The sequence below is a fragment of the Drosophila busckii genome, chromosome 2L, assembly GCF_011750605.1.
Source record: "Drosophila busckii strain San Diego stock center, stock number 13000-0081.31 chromosome 2L, ASM1175060v1, whole genome shotgun sequence".
In the NCBI taxonomy this organism is placed as follows: Eukaryota; Metazoa; Arthropoda; class Insecta; order Diptera; family Drosophilidae; genus Drosophila; species Drosophila busckii.
Window position 1 is genome coordinate 6,929,784 of NC_046604.1, and position 17,290 is coordinate 6,947,073.

The 17,290-nt window shown below is 42.9% G+C and overlaps 3 protein-coding genes across 6 annotated transcripts; 1 reads left to right on the forward strand and 2 right to left on the reverse strand.

Annotated features, from left to right (window-relative positions):
* Positions 1-183: 183 nt before the first annotated feature.
* LOC108608190 (probable phospholipid-transporting ATPase IIB) lies at positions 184-11,414 on the reverse strand. Of its 2 annotated transcripts, none has more exons than XM_017999456.2 (6): positions 10,149-11,414; positions 3,106-3,943; positions 2,258-3,041; positions 854-2,198; positions 716-789; positions 184-655 (listed from the first exon to the last, which is right to left on the reverse strand). In XM_017999456.2, exons 1-6 carry the CDS (start codon positions 10,772-10,774, stop codon positions 522-524), a joined length of 3,801 nt encoding a protein of 1,266 aa, XP_017854945.1. In that variant the 5' UTR covers positions 10,775-11,414; the 3' UTR covers positions 184-521. The 2 variants fall into 2 exon arrangements, with proteins under 2 accessions (XP_017854945.1, XP_017854946.1); XM_017999457.2 differs by lacking the exon at positions 10,149-11,414 and adding an exon at positions 4,339-4,696 and having other exon boundaries at positions 194-655.
* Positions 11,415-12,121: 707 nt separating this feature from the next.
* LOC108608546 (UV radiation resistance-associated gene protein) lies at positions 12,122-14,656 on the reverse strand. 2 transcript variants are annotated; one of them, XM_017999965.2, is made up of 5 exons: positions 14,146-14,656; positions 13,183-14,086; positions 12,802-13,124; positions 12,334-12,741; positions 12,122-12,272 (listed from the first exon to the last, which is right to left on the reverse strand). In XM_017999965.2, the coding sequence occupies exons 1-5, from the start codon at positions 14,529-14,531 to the stop codon at positions 12,158-12,160; spliced, it is 2,136 nt and encodes a 711-aa protein (XP_017855454.1). In that variant the 5' UTR covers positions 14,532-14,656; the 3' UTR covers positions 12,122-12,157. The 2 variants fall into 2 exon arrangements, with proteins under 2 accessions (XP_017855454.1, XP_017855453.1); XM_017999964.2 differs by having other exon boundaries at positions 13,183-14,089; positions 14,146-14,655.
* A 90-nt stretch (positions 14,657-14,746) lies between these two features.
* Positions 14,747-16,823, forward strand: LOC108608547 (DNA fragmentation factor subunit beta). Of its 2 annotated transcripts, none has more exons than XM_017999967.2 (4): positions 14,747-14,934; positions 15,023-15,247; positions 15,511-15,634; positions 15,685-16,823. In XM_017999967.2, the coding sequence occupies exons 2-4, from the start codon at positions 15,026-15,028 to the stop codon at positions 16,662-16,664; spliced, it is 1,326 nt and encodes a 441-aa protein (XP_017855456.1). In that variant the 5' UTR covers positions 14,747-14,934; positions 15,023-15,025; the 3' UTR covers positions 16,665-16,823. The 2 variants fall into 2 exon arrangements, with proteins under 2 accessions (XP_017855456.1, XP_017855455.1); XM_017999966.2 differs by having other exon boundaries at positions 14,749-14,934; positions 15,026-15,247.
* The last annotated feature ends 467 nt before the right edge of the window (positions 16,824-17,290 follow it).

Below are 17,290 nucleotides of genomic sequence, written 5' to 3' on the forward strand. Positions count from 1 at the left end.
TGAATTAGTAATAAAAACCTACCAAAAGCAACAAACAAACAAAATGATGGCAAATAAAGAATGTAAACAAAACCTCAACAATGCGTTTCGATTTGTTTAATAATAAAAAAGGACAAGTAGTTCATTTGTTATTGCGTATATTTATAATTGATTTCAGTTTTAGTCATAGTTACATTTAGTTTTACTTTAACATTAATATTAAATAATTATTAAAATAATTTGGTTTACTGCGACTTAAACATTAAATCGTTACCTACATATCTGTTTCGCATAATCACTTTCACTTTTTAACTGCAGCATCTCACTTTTAACAATGGCTATAAACAAAAATAATAATCAACACAAAGGAGACGACGGCGAAGGTTAAGTTAATTACACTTTATATATATCACGTATAGGATTTTTGTGTGGTTGGCATAGCTTGGACAAAAACAAACATAAAAGCAATTAAAGAACTCGAGTAATGTGTGCTTATTTAATTAAAAAAGGAAATAATAGAGATAAAGTTACTTTGCCAGCATCTAAGAGAGCTTCAAGTACGAAGGCGGCGAGCACTTCTTGCGTAAGAACTTGATAATGTACAGCGGCAAGCAGGAGACGACCGTGATGAGTGAAACCTTCCAAAGGAAGTCATACGACCAGATGAACTCCCAGTCTGCAGAACGAAATACGAAATTAATAAAAAAGAAGCGCCGAATTTAATAAGTATACGCACCGAAATACTCATGCAGCACAGCCAGCGAAATGAGATAGAGTGCCAAGCTAAACAACTCCGCCAAGACCATGAGCCTGTTAAACAAAAAAAAAATCAATTAATTAACTGACTCATCAGATTGCTAGTTGACGTGCTTACCTATGCCAGGTGCGCACTGTTAGCGCCACCATAATAAGCTCTGTCATAATCAGCGCTGAGAAGCTTATGGCCACAATATGTATAAACTCATCGACAAAAAGTATGAGTGCGCCATACATAATGACGCCGCCTTGATAAATACTAATCAGCACCCAAATGAAGAAGGTCTTATAGCTAAGACTGCGTCCCTTGCTGAGGTCCTTGTAAAGCTCTGGATACGTAACAGCCGTCTCTGAAGTAATATCCTGATCCAGCACCAGCGAAAACACTGGGAACATGGTGTACAGTGTTGAGTAGCCGACCATGAGAAAGCCCTGATACAATGCCACGGAGCTCAGATAAAACACTGCCGAGAATACAGCCTGAAGCGTTGTTATAATCAAGCCGCGATGTATAACAAATTGGGAGAGCGCTGCAGAGCGCTTATAGCTGCGTCGGCCATGTATAAGCAGCAGCTTGGCAATGTGTGAAAACTGCGGAATGCTAAAGTCTCCAGCCAGCGATGCCTGTCGTCCCTCGCGTCCTTCAATACCCACGCCGGCATCCGCCTGCTGTATCATGCTCACATCATTGCCACCATCGCCCACAGCGCAAGTGCGCTTACGCGTATGCTTCTGTATAAGCTCCACCACTTGCGCCTTTTGCGTGGGCGAGCAGCGACAGCAGACCACAGCGGGTGAGGCAGTGGCCAGCTCTAGAAACTCTATGCGATAATACTGCAGACACACCTCCAGCGATTCACCCGAGATGACCAGCGCATGTCCCTGCTTGCGTCGAAACTGATTCAGCTCCTGATGTGCCTCTGTGCGCGTCTTGACCGAACGCAGCACGTGCAGTCCCTGATTGCGTCCAATCAGCTGCGAGGATTTTGCAATACAGCAGGCGGTCTCCAGCTTATCGCCCGTCAACATCCAGACGCGCACGCCTGCATTGCGCAGCAATTCCAGTGTGGGACGCACATTCTCCTGCAGACGATCCTCCACACCTGTGAGACAAAGCAGCTCCATTTCACGCTCCAGCGACTCCACTACAGCGGCGACCTTGGACACGCGATCGGTTATGCTGAGGCGTGCCGCATTGTAGCGCATTTCAAAGTCATTGTACTGTTCCTCAGTTAGCACCTTCTTGGCCACAACCAATGTGCGCAGTCCCTCGCGCGCCATGTTGCCCGACTCCTCGCTCAGCCAGTCGTTGTATTGAACTATTGTGGACATAACCACATCGGCGCCCTTGAGATAGAATGTAATCTGTCCCGATTTGTTTTCACGCACAATAATGCCCATGCGCTTGCTCTCACTGGTGAAGGGAAACAGTTGCAAGATCTGATACTGCAGCAAGATATCATCTGTATGAAAAGTAATTTAGCTAAAGTTCGCTCTAGAATGCTACTAGTTGTTGACTTACTCTCATCGCTGGCGGTCTTCACCTGCAGCGTCATAGTGTTTAGATCACGTGCAATAAGCGTTAATCCCACCTGCTCGGTCCACTTGACCAGCGCGATTTCATCTGGTGAAGCAGCCTGATACTGATGCTCGGTGTCTGTGCTGCCGGGTGCCTCAATGTTTATCACAGATTTGGTGGGTGAATTATTGCCGCCCGTCACTGTCGAAGCGGTGGACACTGAACGATTGTCCTCTTCATCATTAACCGGCGTCACATTGTGACACAAGGCCAGAGCACGCACTGCTTCCCATTCACGCCAGCCCTCTGGTCGCCGCATGCGATTTCCTGCAAACATCATAGGCTTTGTGGACTCGCCTGCGCTGCTAGAGCTGGACAGGCTGCCCTGCTGTTGTTGCTGCTGCAATATATTGCCCGATAGCTTCTGTATTATCTGTCCTATATGATGGAACGTGTCCGCATCGTGTGACACTATGCCCAAATGTATTTTCTTGAACACCATTTCATTTTGAGTAAGCGTGCCCGTTTTGTCCGTAAGTACGTAGGAGATGCGTCCCAGTTCCTCGGGTATGGTTGTGGAGCGCACGACTGTGCCCTTAATATTGTCATCATTCTGCATTTGCCAGGAGTAAAAGGCTTTGCCCATGTCCAGATTCACACGCAGACTGATTGGTATGATGTAGGAGAAGAGCAGCACAAAGCGGAACATATAACGATACCAGGGACCACCAAAGCCCTTAAGCATCATCATGACCAAAGAAAGGCCCAACACGGCACAAAATAGAACCTGTGCAAAGTTTAGTGATTAAAATTAATTTACAGTGCATATATGTTTAATTTTAAGTACGCACCTTAGTCAGTCCATTGATCTCAGTGTCCAGCAGACCCACCTTGGAGCGCGGCTGTGAATTGTTCATGACACTGCGCGTCTCACAGCCCGTATAGATGACAATGCCTGTAGCTGTGCCGGCAGCGACTACTGTATTAGCCCACAGCGTATTTTCAACGCTCAAACCCGTGTCCTCGCTGCCGTCGGTTACGCAAAAAGTTGCTATGAAGCTGTGTATATCGTTCTGTGGCTTCTCAACATAGAAGCTTGCATCGATGCTGTGCAGTTCCGCATCGCGGCTTAGCTTTTGCGTATAGGGCACTGCCAGGCGTGGCTTCCAGTCTGTTTCACCATCCAGCTGATCTGTGCGTACAAATACCGAACCGCTGCGATCGCTGGTGCGCAACAAAATCAAATCTGCTGGCACGCGTTCGTTCTTTTCCACAATAATGACATCGCCCACTTTAAGCTTGGAGCTGGGCACCATCTCATAGCCATTGCCATTAGTTGCCGACAGACGTTTGTACTTTTGCGAGTTGACCTCGTGATCTCGCTGATGGCGACGCAAATCGTCCACAGCCTCACGACAAATGGTCACCATTAACACAAAGCCCAGTGGTCCCCAGTAGGTATAAGGATAACCTATGCGTATGTCTGGTATAAACTGCGACAGGGCCATCAGCAGAAAGTACAAATTGAGAAAGAAGCGAAACTGCTCGAAGAGCACGAGCGGCAAAAAGGTGATGAAGTTGTACTTTTGGTTGCGAATCTCGTTTGGAGGAAACTTCTCCGTATTCGGGCGCCCCAGATTTACGGTGCGAGCCCGAAGCTCGCGTGGACTGAACCATTTCTTCCAGCAGCTGTAAGAACATAAAAATAATAGGTTAATAAATGCCGACTTTTACAATAATATATTAAAATTATTCAAGTTCAAAAAAGGGAGGGAGCACATTTATTAAAATGCGCCCGACCTTGACAGCAAAAAATTAATAATGAAAACACAATATAAACAAGACTTAAAGCTCAAGCAGCAACAACAAACGCCATATCCGCTCCGCGTTTGATTGTGTGCGAAAGAGAAAGCAAACGCACATATACACAGAAAATAGCACAAAGTCTGATAAGCGAGAGACAGTTGAAATCCAGCACAGAGATCTTTCCGCAATAGTTGAAAGCACTGCTAGTGAACCCGTTAGAGCAACGGCAATGCGGGTGTATGTGTGTGTGTGTATTGCAAATTATGATGATGATTCACCTGAATGAATACCAACGATTGCGCTGGCGATTCAACAGCGGTATGTTCTCCCTTGTCATGGGCACTGCCGCCGATCCCTGCGAAGTGCCGTCATCCATATTGTCTGTTGTCCAAGCAATGTTTATTACTTTTTTGTTGCTACACTTGGTTTGCTTTTAATGAAGGCGCTTCTGGAGCGCTAAGCTGCTGTTTTTGCCTTTGTTCTGTCAAGCAGCAGCTGCGTCGTTGTTTATGGTTTTGTTTTTCTTTGCTGTTCACACAAATTTGCACAGTGTGCATGTTAAATGCAGCAATTGCATTGCAATTGTATTGTTAATAATATTTGTCAATTTTATGCAGCGTAAACACAAAATTCTGATGCACAAATAAATTTAAACGAAAATTCCGTGTCACAATTACGTCTCGTCTGGGCAATAACAACCCTGTTTTGCTTGCACAGAGAAATCAATAAACGCGAGAGCGAGAGAGCACTAGTTGCATCAACCAGACGCTTGTTGTGCGAATGGCACCGCTAGTGTGTTGTGTTCTATATGCAACGATCTGGCAGCACCATGAGCCACATGCTTGGCGCGAATTTAAATGTGCATTTGAAATTCTTGGAAATTAACAAGCTGCTGACAAGGCTTCGCACTAGTGTGTTAATTAAATAAGCTGCGTCAGACGTTTCAGTTGTTTACGTTGTTGTCCGTCGCTGCTGTTGGGATCAGCAAAAACTACGCGCTGAAGTTTTCTTGGAGCAATTGGGGCTGACTGAGTGTAAACTTGTTTCTCATTTTATGGGCATTCGCTGTTGCTTTTGCTTTTGCAGTTGCGGGCGTAAAGGTGTCTATGCATACGTAATTATTCAATGGAAGTTTTGTCAATAATGGCTTAAACCGTAAAGCATTTACGTAGCCCATTTCGTGTTATGATCTCATAAAGAATGTAGGCACGTTGACAACTGGCCAAGCCACAAAAGTGAAGACACTACAAAAACAATACTTTCAAAGGGAATGGCAAACTAAGCGAAAGTTCAGTGACCTGAATAAATGCGGTTTGCTGTATTTTTTGTTTTTTTTTTTTTTCGAAAACAAAAATTAAGAAATGACCAAAAGACAATAATCTCTTGCAAATGCCTGACCCGCGTGCCAGTTGTAAAAATGAGTTAGCATAGTCAATGGGCACAGAGACTGTATCTGAATCTGAGTCTCTCACTCGACTGCTTCTCAGTGAGTCAGTCAAGGCAAATTACACATCAAAAGGCGATACCGCCATGTTGTCATCGTTCCACTTATCCATACAGCACACAAAGCAGCAACAATAAAGTTTTAGTTTATTTTTACTCTGCTATTCCACGTAATTGCTAAACCTAAAAAATGTAAACAATTAATTGCAATAATGCAAAATGCATGCAAAATGCATATTATCCATTATATGGCGTGTCCCCACAGCTCGTAGAAATGTTTACATTTGTTGTTGTTACCGCTCTCTGCGGTAAACATTGATTTTGCCTGCCTACGTAGGCAAATTGAATATTATTCCTACAGTTGAGTTGACTTCAACTGTGGTCATGGAAATAGTAAAATATGTGAATTGACGCGTTAATCAGAAAGCAAAACAAACACCAAAATAGCCTAAGATTCAGTCACAGGGTCGACGAAGCTTTCAATAAATGTTAGCACAGCTGTAAATTTTAAACCGGATTTGGAGAACAAAAAAATTGTGAGCTTACGCCTTAATTCTTATTTAAATTAGCAGCACGTAACGGCAATTAAAAGACTTTGTTTTACCTAAATTAAGATTTAAATTCCCATTTGATTAGAGTTCCAAGTCTGTCGGCCAAAACATTGCTCAGCATTTTATTAATATTTCTAGCACTGTAAATTTCTTAAACATTTCATTAATGTGAATTTATATTCGATTTTATTGCAAGCTGTTTATGCCACAGCTCAATAATTATTCATGAAAAGAAAAACACTATTTTATGGACTGTTTTTCATACGCTTTAGCGTCTGTTTTGATATTGTTTTTTCCACGACTTGGCGCTGCTTGTGGCCTGTATGCAAAATAGTTATTTTCGCAAAGTCTTGTAAGTATTATTACCCAGGGTCCGTCAATGGTAACGCCTAATGACGTTATGTTTAGTTGTTGTAGCTTTTGCTGCTTGGCAAAGAGTTGGACAACAAGCGGCGCATTGTTTGTTATTCACCCACAATGTGGGTTAATAAGCAAACGGAAACCTTCAATGCGGAGGCACTCGCCGACTAGCTGGCTCCCCTTTTGTAACTAAGTTACAACTATCTGCTGTAGGCTGTAGCTCTTTCGTTCCCTTGCTCTCTTCAGAAATCAGCCAAGCCGTACATATGGGGGGCAGACATTGTAGGAGGGCGTGCCAGTAGCTATGCTTGTTGACACACAAATTGAAAATAAGTTGGCCTGGCCTGGCTCAGCAACGCCCTGGCAAACTTAACTGCTCCCCTCAAACATAGCGGTAAACGACAGGTGGCAAGTGGCGCATAAATTATGTGCTGCAGTCAGTCAGTTCATCAGTCAGTCAGTCAATTGCTCATTGTCTGCTCTCGAAATTAATTCCTTAGACACGCTTTGTGCGAGCGCGAGCAACAAGCAAAAGAAAATTCTTCAATGTGTCTACAGACGTGTGTGTGTGTGTGTGTGCAATTTCCATTCATTTAACCACAGACTGGGGTTGAACTTTTCCGCTTTGGAACATCAGCCAAGTGAGGCAAAGATCTTAATATGAGACACACATGGCTTAGCCTATTTGAAAAACAGAGAAGAACGGCTGGCTGCACTGCAAAAGAAAAACTAAACAGATTTGACAGCAGATTTGCTATATTTGTGCACAAAGAATATTTTTCGTAGTGTATTTTCATATGCAAAATATCCAAACTAAACTTGCCGTATAACATTTAAATAATTATTCAAACATATGTATGCAGGCAACACACAAAGTATTCAAATTTCCACAGAAGGTCACAGTGAAATTACTGAATGCTATCGCTGCGAACTTAATGGAAATTACGGGCGGCTAATGCTAGCAATTATACTAACTAGCGGCTTATGTGAAGCACATAGAGAGGCGGCAGGCATGAGTAATTAACGCCAACGCTGCGCTACCAAACGCAACTCCAATCAACTTTAAAAATCTTTGTGCCTCACATAACCAACAAAAGCCAAAAGCAAAAATTATGAGCATAGCAATTGCGTAAAATATCAAAAAGTCTGCAGACCTTCAAATCTGTGAGTACCGAAAAATATACATAGCAACAAAAAGTATAAAAAGCAAAGCTAAACCTCAGCTCAGGGCAATTCAAAGCATTTCAAAGAAAGCAAGTGAGCTGATATGCAAGGAAATAGTTAAGCGATAAGTTGAGCTAAATGATTCATAATCTATTAGAAAACGCGCTTAAATTGTGTCATAAGTGCAGTACTTAACTAAATTGTTTGCCCACTTTAGTAAACTGTGCTCAATTGCAAAAGCTTTCAAGTAATTAAATTGATAACATTTAAAGCAAATAATTCATCAATTTAAATAAAGTGTACGCTATCTTAGTTTCAGATATAAATCTAATGCGCGGTTACAAAATAGTCTTATAACTCAAAACGGTATTATCTAATATTTATGGGAAGAGCGAGATGCTCCTGTGGTTCTGTTAAGATCTTATTTTTAATATGCTATAGCTATCTTTAATATATCAATACCCCATCATCATTTTTTTTTTGTTTTTTTTCGAACCTTTTGCAGCTAATTGCTGCTCAGCCAATCAGCATTGTTTAACATTTTCAAACTGTAATCTTTAGTTTCAATAATACTATATAGTAATTTATATTATCATTCTATATATTCTCATAATTCTTATATTATATTAATATTCTTGTTTACAATTAATTTCAGTCGCTTCTTGGGATTTTCCTCTTATAAGACATGCTATAGGTTAGGATAGAGAGGAGTAGTGTGGCTAAGAAGAGGGAAGTGTAGGAGAGCACTGTTGTCCGGCTCTTACTGGCGGATCGGTTGGACAAAGCGCACAGCCTGCTGAATGGGATGCAGTTGAACGTTCCAATTTCAAGCTCACAAATAAAAATAGACAAAGACATGAAAAAGATACAAAAACGCAAAAATTACGCACAAGACATAGTCAAAAGATCTTTAAGTCATATTAGCGAAATTTCTAACACGTCTCGCGTGCTGTATGATTTAAATATTATTAAATATGTTATTTCTTGGGCGAGGATATAGGTGGCAGAAATTATTTAATTTACTGAAAGTTGCAAGGTAGCCGTAAGAGATTCTTCGGGGGCCTGAGAGAGCGGTTTGTATTTTAATAAGGAAGCCGTGAAAATTAGTATCAAGCCAAGAGGAGAGAGAGACGTTTATGGTGCACTCTTGGGCGCCCAAAAACAATATTGCTGTCGGTTTTGGCGTGCTTTTACTGTGGAGGGGGGGGTGTGGGGGGGGGTGGGGTGGGGGGTTGGTGGGGGGGGGGGTGGGGGGTGGGGGGGGTGGGGGTGGGGGGGGGGGTGGGGGGTTGGGTGGGGGGGGGGGGGGGGGGGGGGGTGGTGGGAGGGGGGGGGGTGGGGGGGGGGGTGGGGGGGGGGGGGGGTGGGGGGGGGGTGGGGGGGGGGTGGGGGGGGGGGGTGGGGGGGGGGGGGGGGGGGGGGGGGTGGGGGGGGGTGGGGGGGTTGTGGGGGGGTGGGGGGGGGGTGCAATGTGCTGAAAAGCTAAACAGAAAAGACTAAGAGATCTGTGATACATAGTGCAAATATCTAAGAACTGCTGGCCGGTTCGAGCCACAGACGCTAGCGGGAGATGTGTAGAGCGAGAGCGAGCGGAGGAGGCGTGAGAGGAAGTGATAGTGAGGCGTTCGCCGAGGGGTGATGGGGTCGAAGCAACGTCACCGTATCTCTCATCTCTCGAGGTGGGCCATTTGTGGTGTCCGCTCGTCTGGCTGCTTGCTCTATTGGACTAAGTACTAGTCTATTTGCCGTACAAATTGGTCGTTTTCCCATTTCCCTTTTAGCTGGCAATAAACGCCAATGTATGTAAATAACAAGCAGTGCCGCTGTCTTGGCTACTTGATCATCGATCGATTCATTTCAACATTTCCGTCGCATTCCTCCAGCATGATATTTCTAATTCTTTCGTCGATGCGTTTGTCTCTTCTTCTGACCTTTTTATATATTCATTTTGTTATGTATTTTTCTAATTAAGGCTAATTAAAAATATTCACTAATGTCGCATCTTACTAATTCTCTAATGGTGTGAGTTGTCTATGAGCTTGCCATATAATTAACTCCACATTATAATCATAACATCAGTTCTGTTTTTCTCTTAGAAACCATCATTATTTCTGCCTTGCAAATTTTGATATTTTATTTGTGCTTTTGTCTTTTCTAGCGATTGCTTGTTGTTGCTTGCGTTTGAACATTTCGAAATACTTTTCATTTGGCTGTTTGGAATTTCAAAGAGCGTCATAAAAATAGCAACGGCGAAAAACAACAATAGCAATTAAATTAAATGCACTGGTGCAGAACTTTTGCGAGCAAGATAGGCTTATTTACAAAACGAATGCTTGAGAAATATACACAAATTATCGATGATGCAACAGGTAAGCTAAATCAATTTAAATTTTATTACTTTTTGCACTTTGCATTTTTAAGCAACTAACTGTTAAACAGCCACGCGTTGGGTATTATTTATTTATTTAAGGTTCTGCTTTCAAAAAATCCATTAGATTCGTATAATAACACACTTACTGCTGGCGAGCAGCTGTTTGCCAACATGACGTATACGCAATTTTTTCACATACCTGCATAAACACATCTTGCACACATTGCTTAGGCTGCGACTTTTGCTGCGCCGTCTGTTGTTCTGGTAAAAGACTGTGGAGGTGCCGTTCTCGGGATCGACCACTGTGTGGGCGCCAATGCCGTTGGCTGCACTCAGATCACCGGACACGTGTGCGCGTGTCGCACCGGAATTATCATTGGCGCCGCTGGCGCTCGCTTGTGTTAGTTGCGCCAGTTTCGTGGCACTGCTGCCGCTTTCCGTAATATCACGCGTTGCACTACTGCCGCTATTGCTAATTGAGTATTTGGCGCGCTCGCGACTTCGCGACTCATTTCTATAACGTATCTGGCCGGCGGCTGAGCCAAGACTAAATAAATTGCCCAGAAAGCTGTTGTTGCTGCCGCTAGCGCTGTCGCCGCCGATGCGAGAGGGGCTAGAAATGCTGCCAATGCCGCTGTAACCAGTTGAGCTTTTTCGCCTTGTTTGGCTATTGTTGTTGTTGCTGTGTTTGTTTCTACTGGCAGCGTCGCTCCCACCTCCGCCGCCGCCGCTGCTGTTAGTGTGGCGTATGAGCAATTCTGTTTCGGAATCAGTCTCTTCGCTCTCTCCGTCAAAGTCACGTAGCGTTAGCTCGTTATCAGTCATGGCGTAAGTAAGAGCGCTGCTCTCTATCGCTCTCCGTGTGAGTGTATAAAAGAGAGCTTTGGATTACACAGGTGTGCGTGCGAGTGTTCGTTTGTTGTTCCGTCTCTATTTTTGGCTAAGCTTTAATTGCTGTTTCCTTTGTTTATAGTCCACGGCTAAGCAACAGTTCTTCAACTTGCGACGCGCCTCCGTCTCAATATTGGGCCTCCTTGTAGTGCAATCTTTCGTCTGGCTTGAGTGCTTTCTTATTGCCCCTTTGGCAATTGCATTGAGCTTACGTTTGCCACGTTTTCACTGAAACCTTGTGCTTCACAGCCAGGTGACTAATGCACTAATGCCATGCCAAACACCTTAGCCGCACTCCCGAATCAAATACAACGCACCACTACTGTGTGCAATGGCCTTATCAATTGTTTTTATTTGCCAGCGTAAACATTTAGTAGCACACCGCAATTTGTGCTACCTTTGCACAATGGGGCAGGGGTCGTTCCCCCACGGACGTCATCAAACAAATGCTTAAATTGTGCTGATTGAATGAATAATGCTTGTGTATCAATTAGAAATAGCCAATAGCCACTAACCGAAGGCGACAACAATTAACACATTGGCGCTTTAACTTTTCAATTTATTATGAACGACGGTCAAGGCCCGGGAAGCACATACACAGCAGACTTTTTATCTCATTGGCTTTGATTCACATTTCGTTTTAAAACCGATTAGAAATTTAACAACTCGTAAATGCATTTACTATCTATTAATTTAAAAAATTTGTAAGTGCTTTAACTAGCACATGTACATGTTCTAGCGCGTTTACTAAATTTTATAACAAATTTAGACTCTGAGCAAACGAACAGCTGTGCGTGCAGTGTTGGTAAGCGCTGAAAACAATCATGCTGCGCCTTAAGTGTTGCAAAAAAGCTTAAATAATTGTTGTAGTTCAAAAAATAAATAAGGGTTATTGTTTTTATAAGAGACACGTTTATATAAGTTTTTTTTATCATTTATTTTACATTTTTATCAGTTTATCTTAATAACTTAGCCCTTTCACGTTTAAACGAAAATTTACAAAGAGATTTTAAACGAAGAAACAATTAAACAAGTACAAAATAAACGAAATTTTTGATTTGCTTCACAAAAGCAGTCTATTATTTTAAAAATATTATATTTTTTTTTTAAATACTTAAATACTCACATTCAAAGTGATATATTGAAAATCTAATTTACTAAAAAAAAAGTCAACAAATATCAATTTAAATCTGTTTGCATGAGTTTCCTTTTGATTTGTTCTTTTTTTTCTTTAGTTGCGGGTCTTTTAGAGAGTTTATATAAATATAGATACTTGTTTTGTTGTATATGATAATATTGCAGTACGCGTTTATGATTTTATCTGCGCTCCGTTTGCAGTGTTATGTTGGAGTCGGAGTTGGAATAACTTTGTTCCAGCTTAGGCCTAAACTCATCCTCGCCATCGGAATAGGAGCCCACAGAGCGGCAAATGCTGTAAATCATATTGATAAAAACTGCAGGAGTACTTTTTATTTATAAGTAGGACAACATACCGTTGCGTTGAGGCATAGCCCTCAATGGCTAGCGCCTGAGTCACACCTGAAGGCAGCAGTTGCTGTAGAAGTGCATCTTTGGCCGCAATTGCCGTTGTCGGCAACGGCACATGATTCATATCCACCGATGAGTGCGAATTTGATAACTGAGTATTGGCTACTGCTGCTGTTAAGCCATTAACATGTCTACTGGAAGCACCAACAGCACCTTGGTCCACTTGATCATCTTGTTGACTTTGCTCAATGAAGCGCAGCGTTTGGAAGAGCTCTAGCAGATCGTTGAAGGTGTTGTGCACATCACAGTGTCCAACAATGTCGAAACACAGCTGCGAAATATTTTGACGCAGTAAATAAATGGCATATTTGGTTTGTTGCGAAGGCAGAATGGAGCGCGTATACAAGGGAAATCTATAAAACAGAAAAGATTTAGACCTAAACAATTTCCAATAAATGTTTCAGTGTGCTTACTCTCGTGTGGCATAGGTAAGTTCTTTGATTTCATCTACAATACGGGCACGCGACGGTTCATAGCGTATGGGATTGCGCAGTGGTCGATCCATTATGTACGCAAGCATCTGCACCAAATGCGCAACATAGCCCAGAGCAGCGCTCACCGCCAGCGGCGAAACATTCTCCAATAGCTGCGCATTGGTTGCCTGTCTTTGGTCGCTCGTATACTGCTCCATGTAGGGAAAGGCAATTCCGCAAATGCTAAACTGCTGCGCACCCAAACAACGTACATTATAAATCTCCTGCAGCTCTAACGCTAGCGTAGCCATGCGTCGCTCCAACTAAAAGAGATGATGTTTACTGAGCTATTTAAAAATATGTATATAGTTAGTGTCTCACCTGCAACAGTATTTGGCGCTTTTCGTCGCGTTGCGTGACCTGCTGTGGAGTTTGTGTACGCAGTTCGAGCTGTTGTTGCTCCAACTGTAAGCGACGATGGTGTAATCTATGCTGTAGTTCCTCACGCTGCTCTCGTATCAGCTGCAGACGGCTTTGCTTGCTTGCATTGCGCACTTTAATGCCTTGCAGTTCTGTTTGCAGCAATCGTTGCTTACAGCGTAACGTTTCAATTTGTTGCAGCAATTGCTGCGCATTGTAGAGCGTTAGCGGCGCTATCTGTTGCTGCTCTGCCAGCAGCACGCTAAGGGTGCGACCCATGGAATGATACTGCTGCTGTGAATGGGGCGAGCTGGACAGTGAGGTGGTGCGCGGTTTCAGTCTCAGCTCCTTGCGTGTTATACAATGCACGCTAAGACGTGCGACCTCCACACTCAGCTCCTGCACAGTACTTGATCTCTTTCGTTTGTCACGCTGTCGCCGCTGCAGCATCAGCAAATTGTCCAAGTTATAACTGCAACGCAACTGCGATCGGGGGCAGCTTAGCTGTGCAAAACGTGTGGTGCTCATTTTCAGCACTGGGCTGCTGCTTCTGCTCACTGGTGGCGAGTTGATGTCGCCAGTTACATCGCTTTGGCGTGCATCACGTGTATTATTGTCAGCATAGCGTTGATACTGCTCATGCAGCTGAGCGTGCAATCCTTCCTCGCTGATAAGCGCTGGTGAGGTAAAGCTCTCGCCATTTAGCTGAAAGATCAAACAGTTGGCGCGACATTTCGTCATTGCCGGCGGCGACAGCGGTATAAGACCAGAAAAATAAACACCCCAGCTAAAAAGCAGCTCTGGTGGTCGCGTCAGCTTTTGCGGTGTCAACTGCACATTCGCCAGCCGCTGAGTCAGCAGCCCTCTGCTAAAATAAATATACAACATAAGTTTTAATTATAGCTTGGACTTTGCTATTCTTACCGCTGTTGTGTGGCACATTCAGTCTCATTTGCCGGCGCTGACAGCTGGCCAGTTGGCTGATAGTGCGCCCAGACTTTAACACAGACACATTGCGCATTCGATTTGCGCCAGACGTCGTCGCCCGCACATATTTCCGCCCACTTTTGCTGCTGATGACGCTGCGGTAACGATTCACTGGTATAAAATGCTTCACTAGCCTTATCTGCATGCAGAGTATAATAAACAAGCAGCTCCTGCTCCTGCTCCTCTGCTTCTCCGCGCCCGCACACAATGCTCGATTCCAAGTGACACTCAATATTAAGTGCTTCTATACGGGCTAAATTCCGAAGACGTAGTTGTTGTGTTGCCAACGGCAGCCACTCGCGGCAACGCGGACGCAAGTGCATTGTGGCTACCACTGCGTGCGTTACGCTGTGCGACACTCCGTTCCCATGCTAGCTAGTGCTAATTAATTTTTCTTGCTTAATTTCGACTTGGCTGTGAAAATTAATAAACACTTTTGGGGCAGAACAGCTGTTTTCTGCTGACCGACGACAAACAGTGTGACCGTGCTGCGAAAATTGTTCTGGTTGGCAACGCGATGTTATTTAGTATGAGACAGCAACATTTCTCTACTTCTGTTCGCACGCAAAACCAAAACAAACTAGCTCCTTAAAAACTAAATAAATTTGCTAACAAAGTGCTTTTAAGCATAACGAAAAGTATAAGAGCTACTGTACCACAAAGCTATAAACTAGCACAAATAAAAGCTCATATAAGTGTCATTAGTTGTTGTTATTGGCTTTTAAGGTATAAACAAGGTTTACAACTTGAAAATTATTTTATTTTTCAATTGATTTAAACATTGAATTCGGTTGACTAAAGTTCACTTTATTAGTAGATGCTAAACTACATAAAGGAAACTATAATGGCTCCGTCAACACGCAGCAGCAAGACATTGGACAAAGACAGGGACAAGGATAAAGCTAAGGAGCTGCAGTTGGTGTCAAGTGAAAATAAAATGCGGGGCTTTAAAATTACAGATAATGAACGCACACGCAAATACGGCATTGGAGCTAATTCGCTGGAAATGCTGACAAATAAAGCGCAACTCAAGTTTCCCGTAAGTTTACAAAGTCAAGCGTAAAAAAGTTTTGGCACTGTCCTTGTCGCTGTATTAGTGAGTTTCAAGGCCGTTGGAGTCAGCTTCCGTGTTTATGCGTTGCTCCAGCAGGAGTCAATGTCAATCTGAGTCCGTAATATAGAGCGCATGCGTTTGACAAAGGCAGCAACAAACATAAAGCAGGCCACCTGTTGCTTTGCCTTGAGTTCAGCGCACAGTCAAGGGCACAATACTCATGTTATTTTGCCTTGTGTCCTTCACAGCTGGAAAAACTGCACGTGTATCTGTCTAGCGATGGCTTTGAAGTGTCTGATGATGAATATCTCAACAGCTTGCCTGCTCAGACGCTTTTCATAGTGGCTGGCCCAGATGCACTTATTACAACAGGTGAGTTGAACTTAAGGCTAAACAAGTATATAAACCAAATTTATTTATAGATGCGGACTTTGAATTTGAGAAGCTCCGTCAGCAGTCGCCGCTACTTAAGGTAGCTGACATATTCTATGACTTCATTGAGCAGCATCCGGAGAAGTTTAGACGCATGATTACAGAGTATGAACAGCAGAAGCAACAACGCGCTTTGGACCAGACCAAGGCGCACTTGAGTCTGAAGGCCGAGCATTTGGAATGGTTCGAGGGTGGCGAGGAGCGTTTTAAGTCCAAGGAAGAGGCCATGACCATGAGAGCACAGACACGTGTGCGTGGCTACTACTACAAAACCAAGGAGGAGCTGACGCGTACGCAGCTCTTCAGACAAAATGCCAAGGCTCGCCAAGTCATCAACTCAGTGCTGGAGCAATTTCGATATTTACTCATAGGCTGCGACTATTTTTCCATGATGTTCAATCGTCAATGCCAGCAAAAGCACGAGTTTCTGCAGCAGCATTTGGGGGAGGAGGTGCCCGATGCGGCTGCAGTGCCTAATAAACGACTAAGGCAGCTTATCAAGGACTACACTACACGCCATGGCATACTCGATGAATGGTCTGTATCACTTTGCACGGATTTGGGTGATTTCTACTGTCAGGGCGCCTACTCGGATAATGGCAATTGCTGCTCACTAAAGCATACCATTAATCCCTATGCATCGCGCGAGAATCTTATACTCTTTCAAGTTTGGAATCTTGATCACCAAATTGAGCTCTCGCGCTCTATTCTGCCCGCGTTAGTTACCAATGTACAGGAGCTGATTAGTCAGCCACAGCGCAAGTGTGCGCTGCATAACAAACGTGTCGTGGATATTTCAGTGCTGGAATACTTTCTGGAAATATTCTCACTCAAAAACCTCAAGCTGGTGCACATAGTATGCCATGAGAAGGTGCAGCGCACCAATCGCTCTAATGGCCGCCTACTCTGCTCAGATTGTCATGAGTATAATATAGTGCAGGAGCTCATGCAGTTGCAGCTGGAAAACTAATTTAAAATATAAGCTATAAAAGTTACCTATGAAAGCAATAACATATAACTCAAAGTTAGATTTAGCAAGCTGTAAATCTTGTAAATTGTACAAAGCGCAACTCTATAGTTAACTAACTGAACTTATATTGGAAAATATTTATAAACTGTGCATTTATGTATACAAAAGCACATATAATAATTATATATATATATAGATAACTATATTAGCTTTAAATGTTGTTGAATATACGCGCGTAGTTGAGTTTTGAACTGGCGTTTTTGCTGTTGCTTGGTTCAACTTGTCCATTTTTAACGATATTTAACATTTTCGAATTTAAATGAAAGTATTAATTATATTGAAGTGCAATATGAAACTAACTACTATTTACTTAATTATACAAGAGTTTGTTGTTTGCTACGCTTGGCTTCTCTGTACCTCCAAAACTACTATTAAATCTATCAAATATATACGATACATATATGAACTGAACTACAACTACAGCAAATTGTTGTTTCAAATATTTTATGTTTTTATTTACTAAAAATGTTTACTGCATAAAAAATTATACAACACAAAAAATATATATGTATATATTTATGCATATAGAAAATAATAATATAATAATATTGCGTTCATTTATAAAT

Coding starts and splice junctions, on each gene's coding strand:
- LOC108608547 (XM_017999967.2), top strand. CDS start 15,026: ATGCTAAACTACATAAAGGAAACTATAATGGCTCCGTCAACACGCAGC. Junction 15,248..15,510: donor AAGCGCAACTCAAGTTTCCC/GTAAGTTTACAA, acceptor TGTCCTTCACAG/CTGGAAAAACTGCACGTGTA. Junction 15,635..15,684: donor AGATGCACTTATTACAACAG/GTGAGTTGAACT, acceptor ATTTATTTATAG/ATGCGGACTTTGAATTTGAG.
- LOC108608190 (XM_017999456.2), bottom strand. CDS start 10,774: ATGACTGATAACGAGCTAACGCTACGTGACTTTGACGGAGAGAGCGAA. Junction 3,944..10,148: donor TGCAAGATGTGTTTATGCAG/GTATGTGAAAAA, acceptor ATGTTCTTACAG/CTGCTGGAAGAAATGGTTCA. Junction 2,199..2,257: donor GAAGACCGCCAGCGATGAGA/GTAAGTCAACAA, acceptor CTTTTCATACAG/ATGATATCTTGCTGCAGTAT.
- LOC108608546 (XM_017999964.2), bottom strand. CDS start 14,531: ATGCACTTGCGTCCGCGTTGCCGCGAGTGGCTGCCGTTGGCAACACAA. Junction 13,125..13,182: donor AGCGCCAAATACTGTTGCAG/GTGAGACACTAA, acceptor CATCTCTTTTAG/TTGGAGCGACGCATGGCTAC. Junction 12,273..12,333: donor GGCTATGCCTCAACGCAACG/GTATGTTGTCCT, acceptor TATGATTTACAG/CATTTGCCGCTCTGTGGGCT.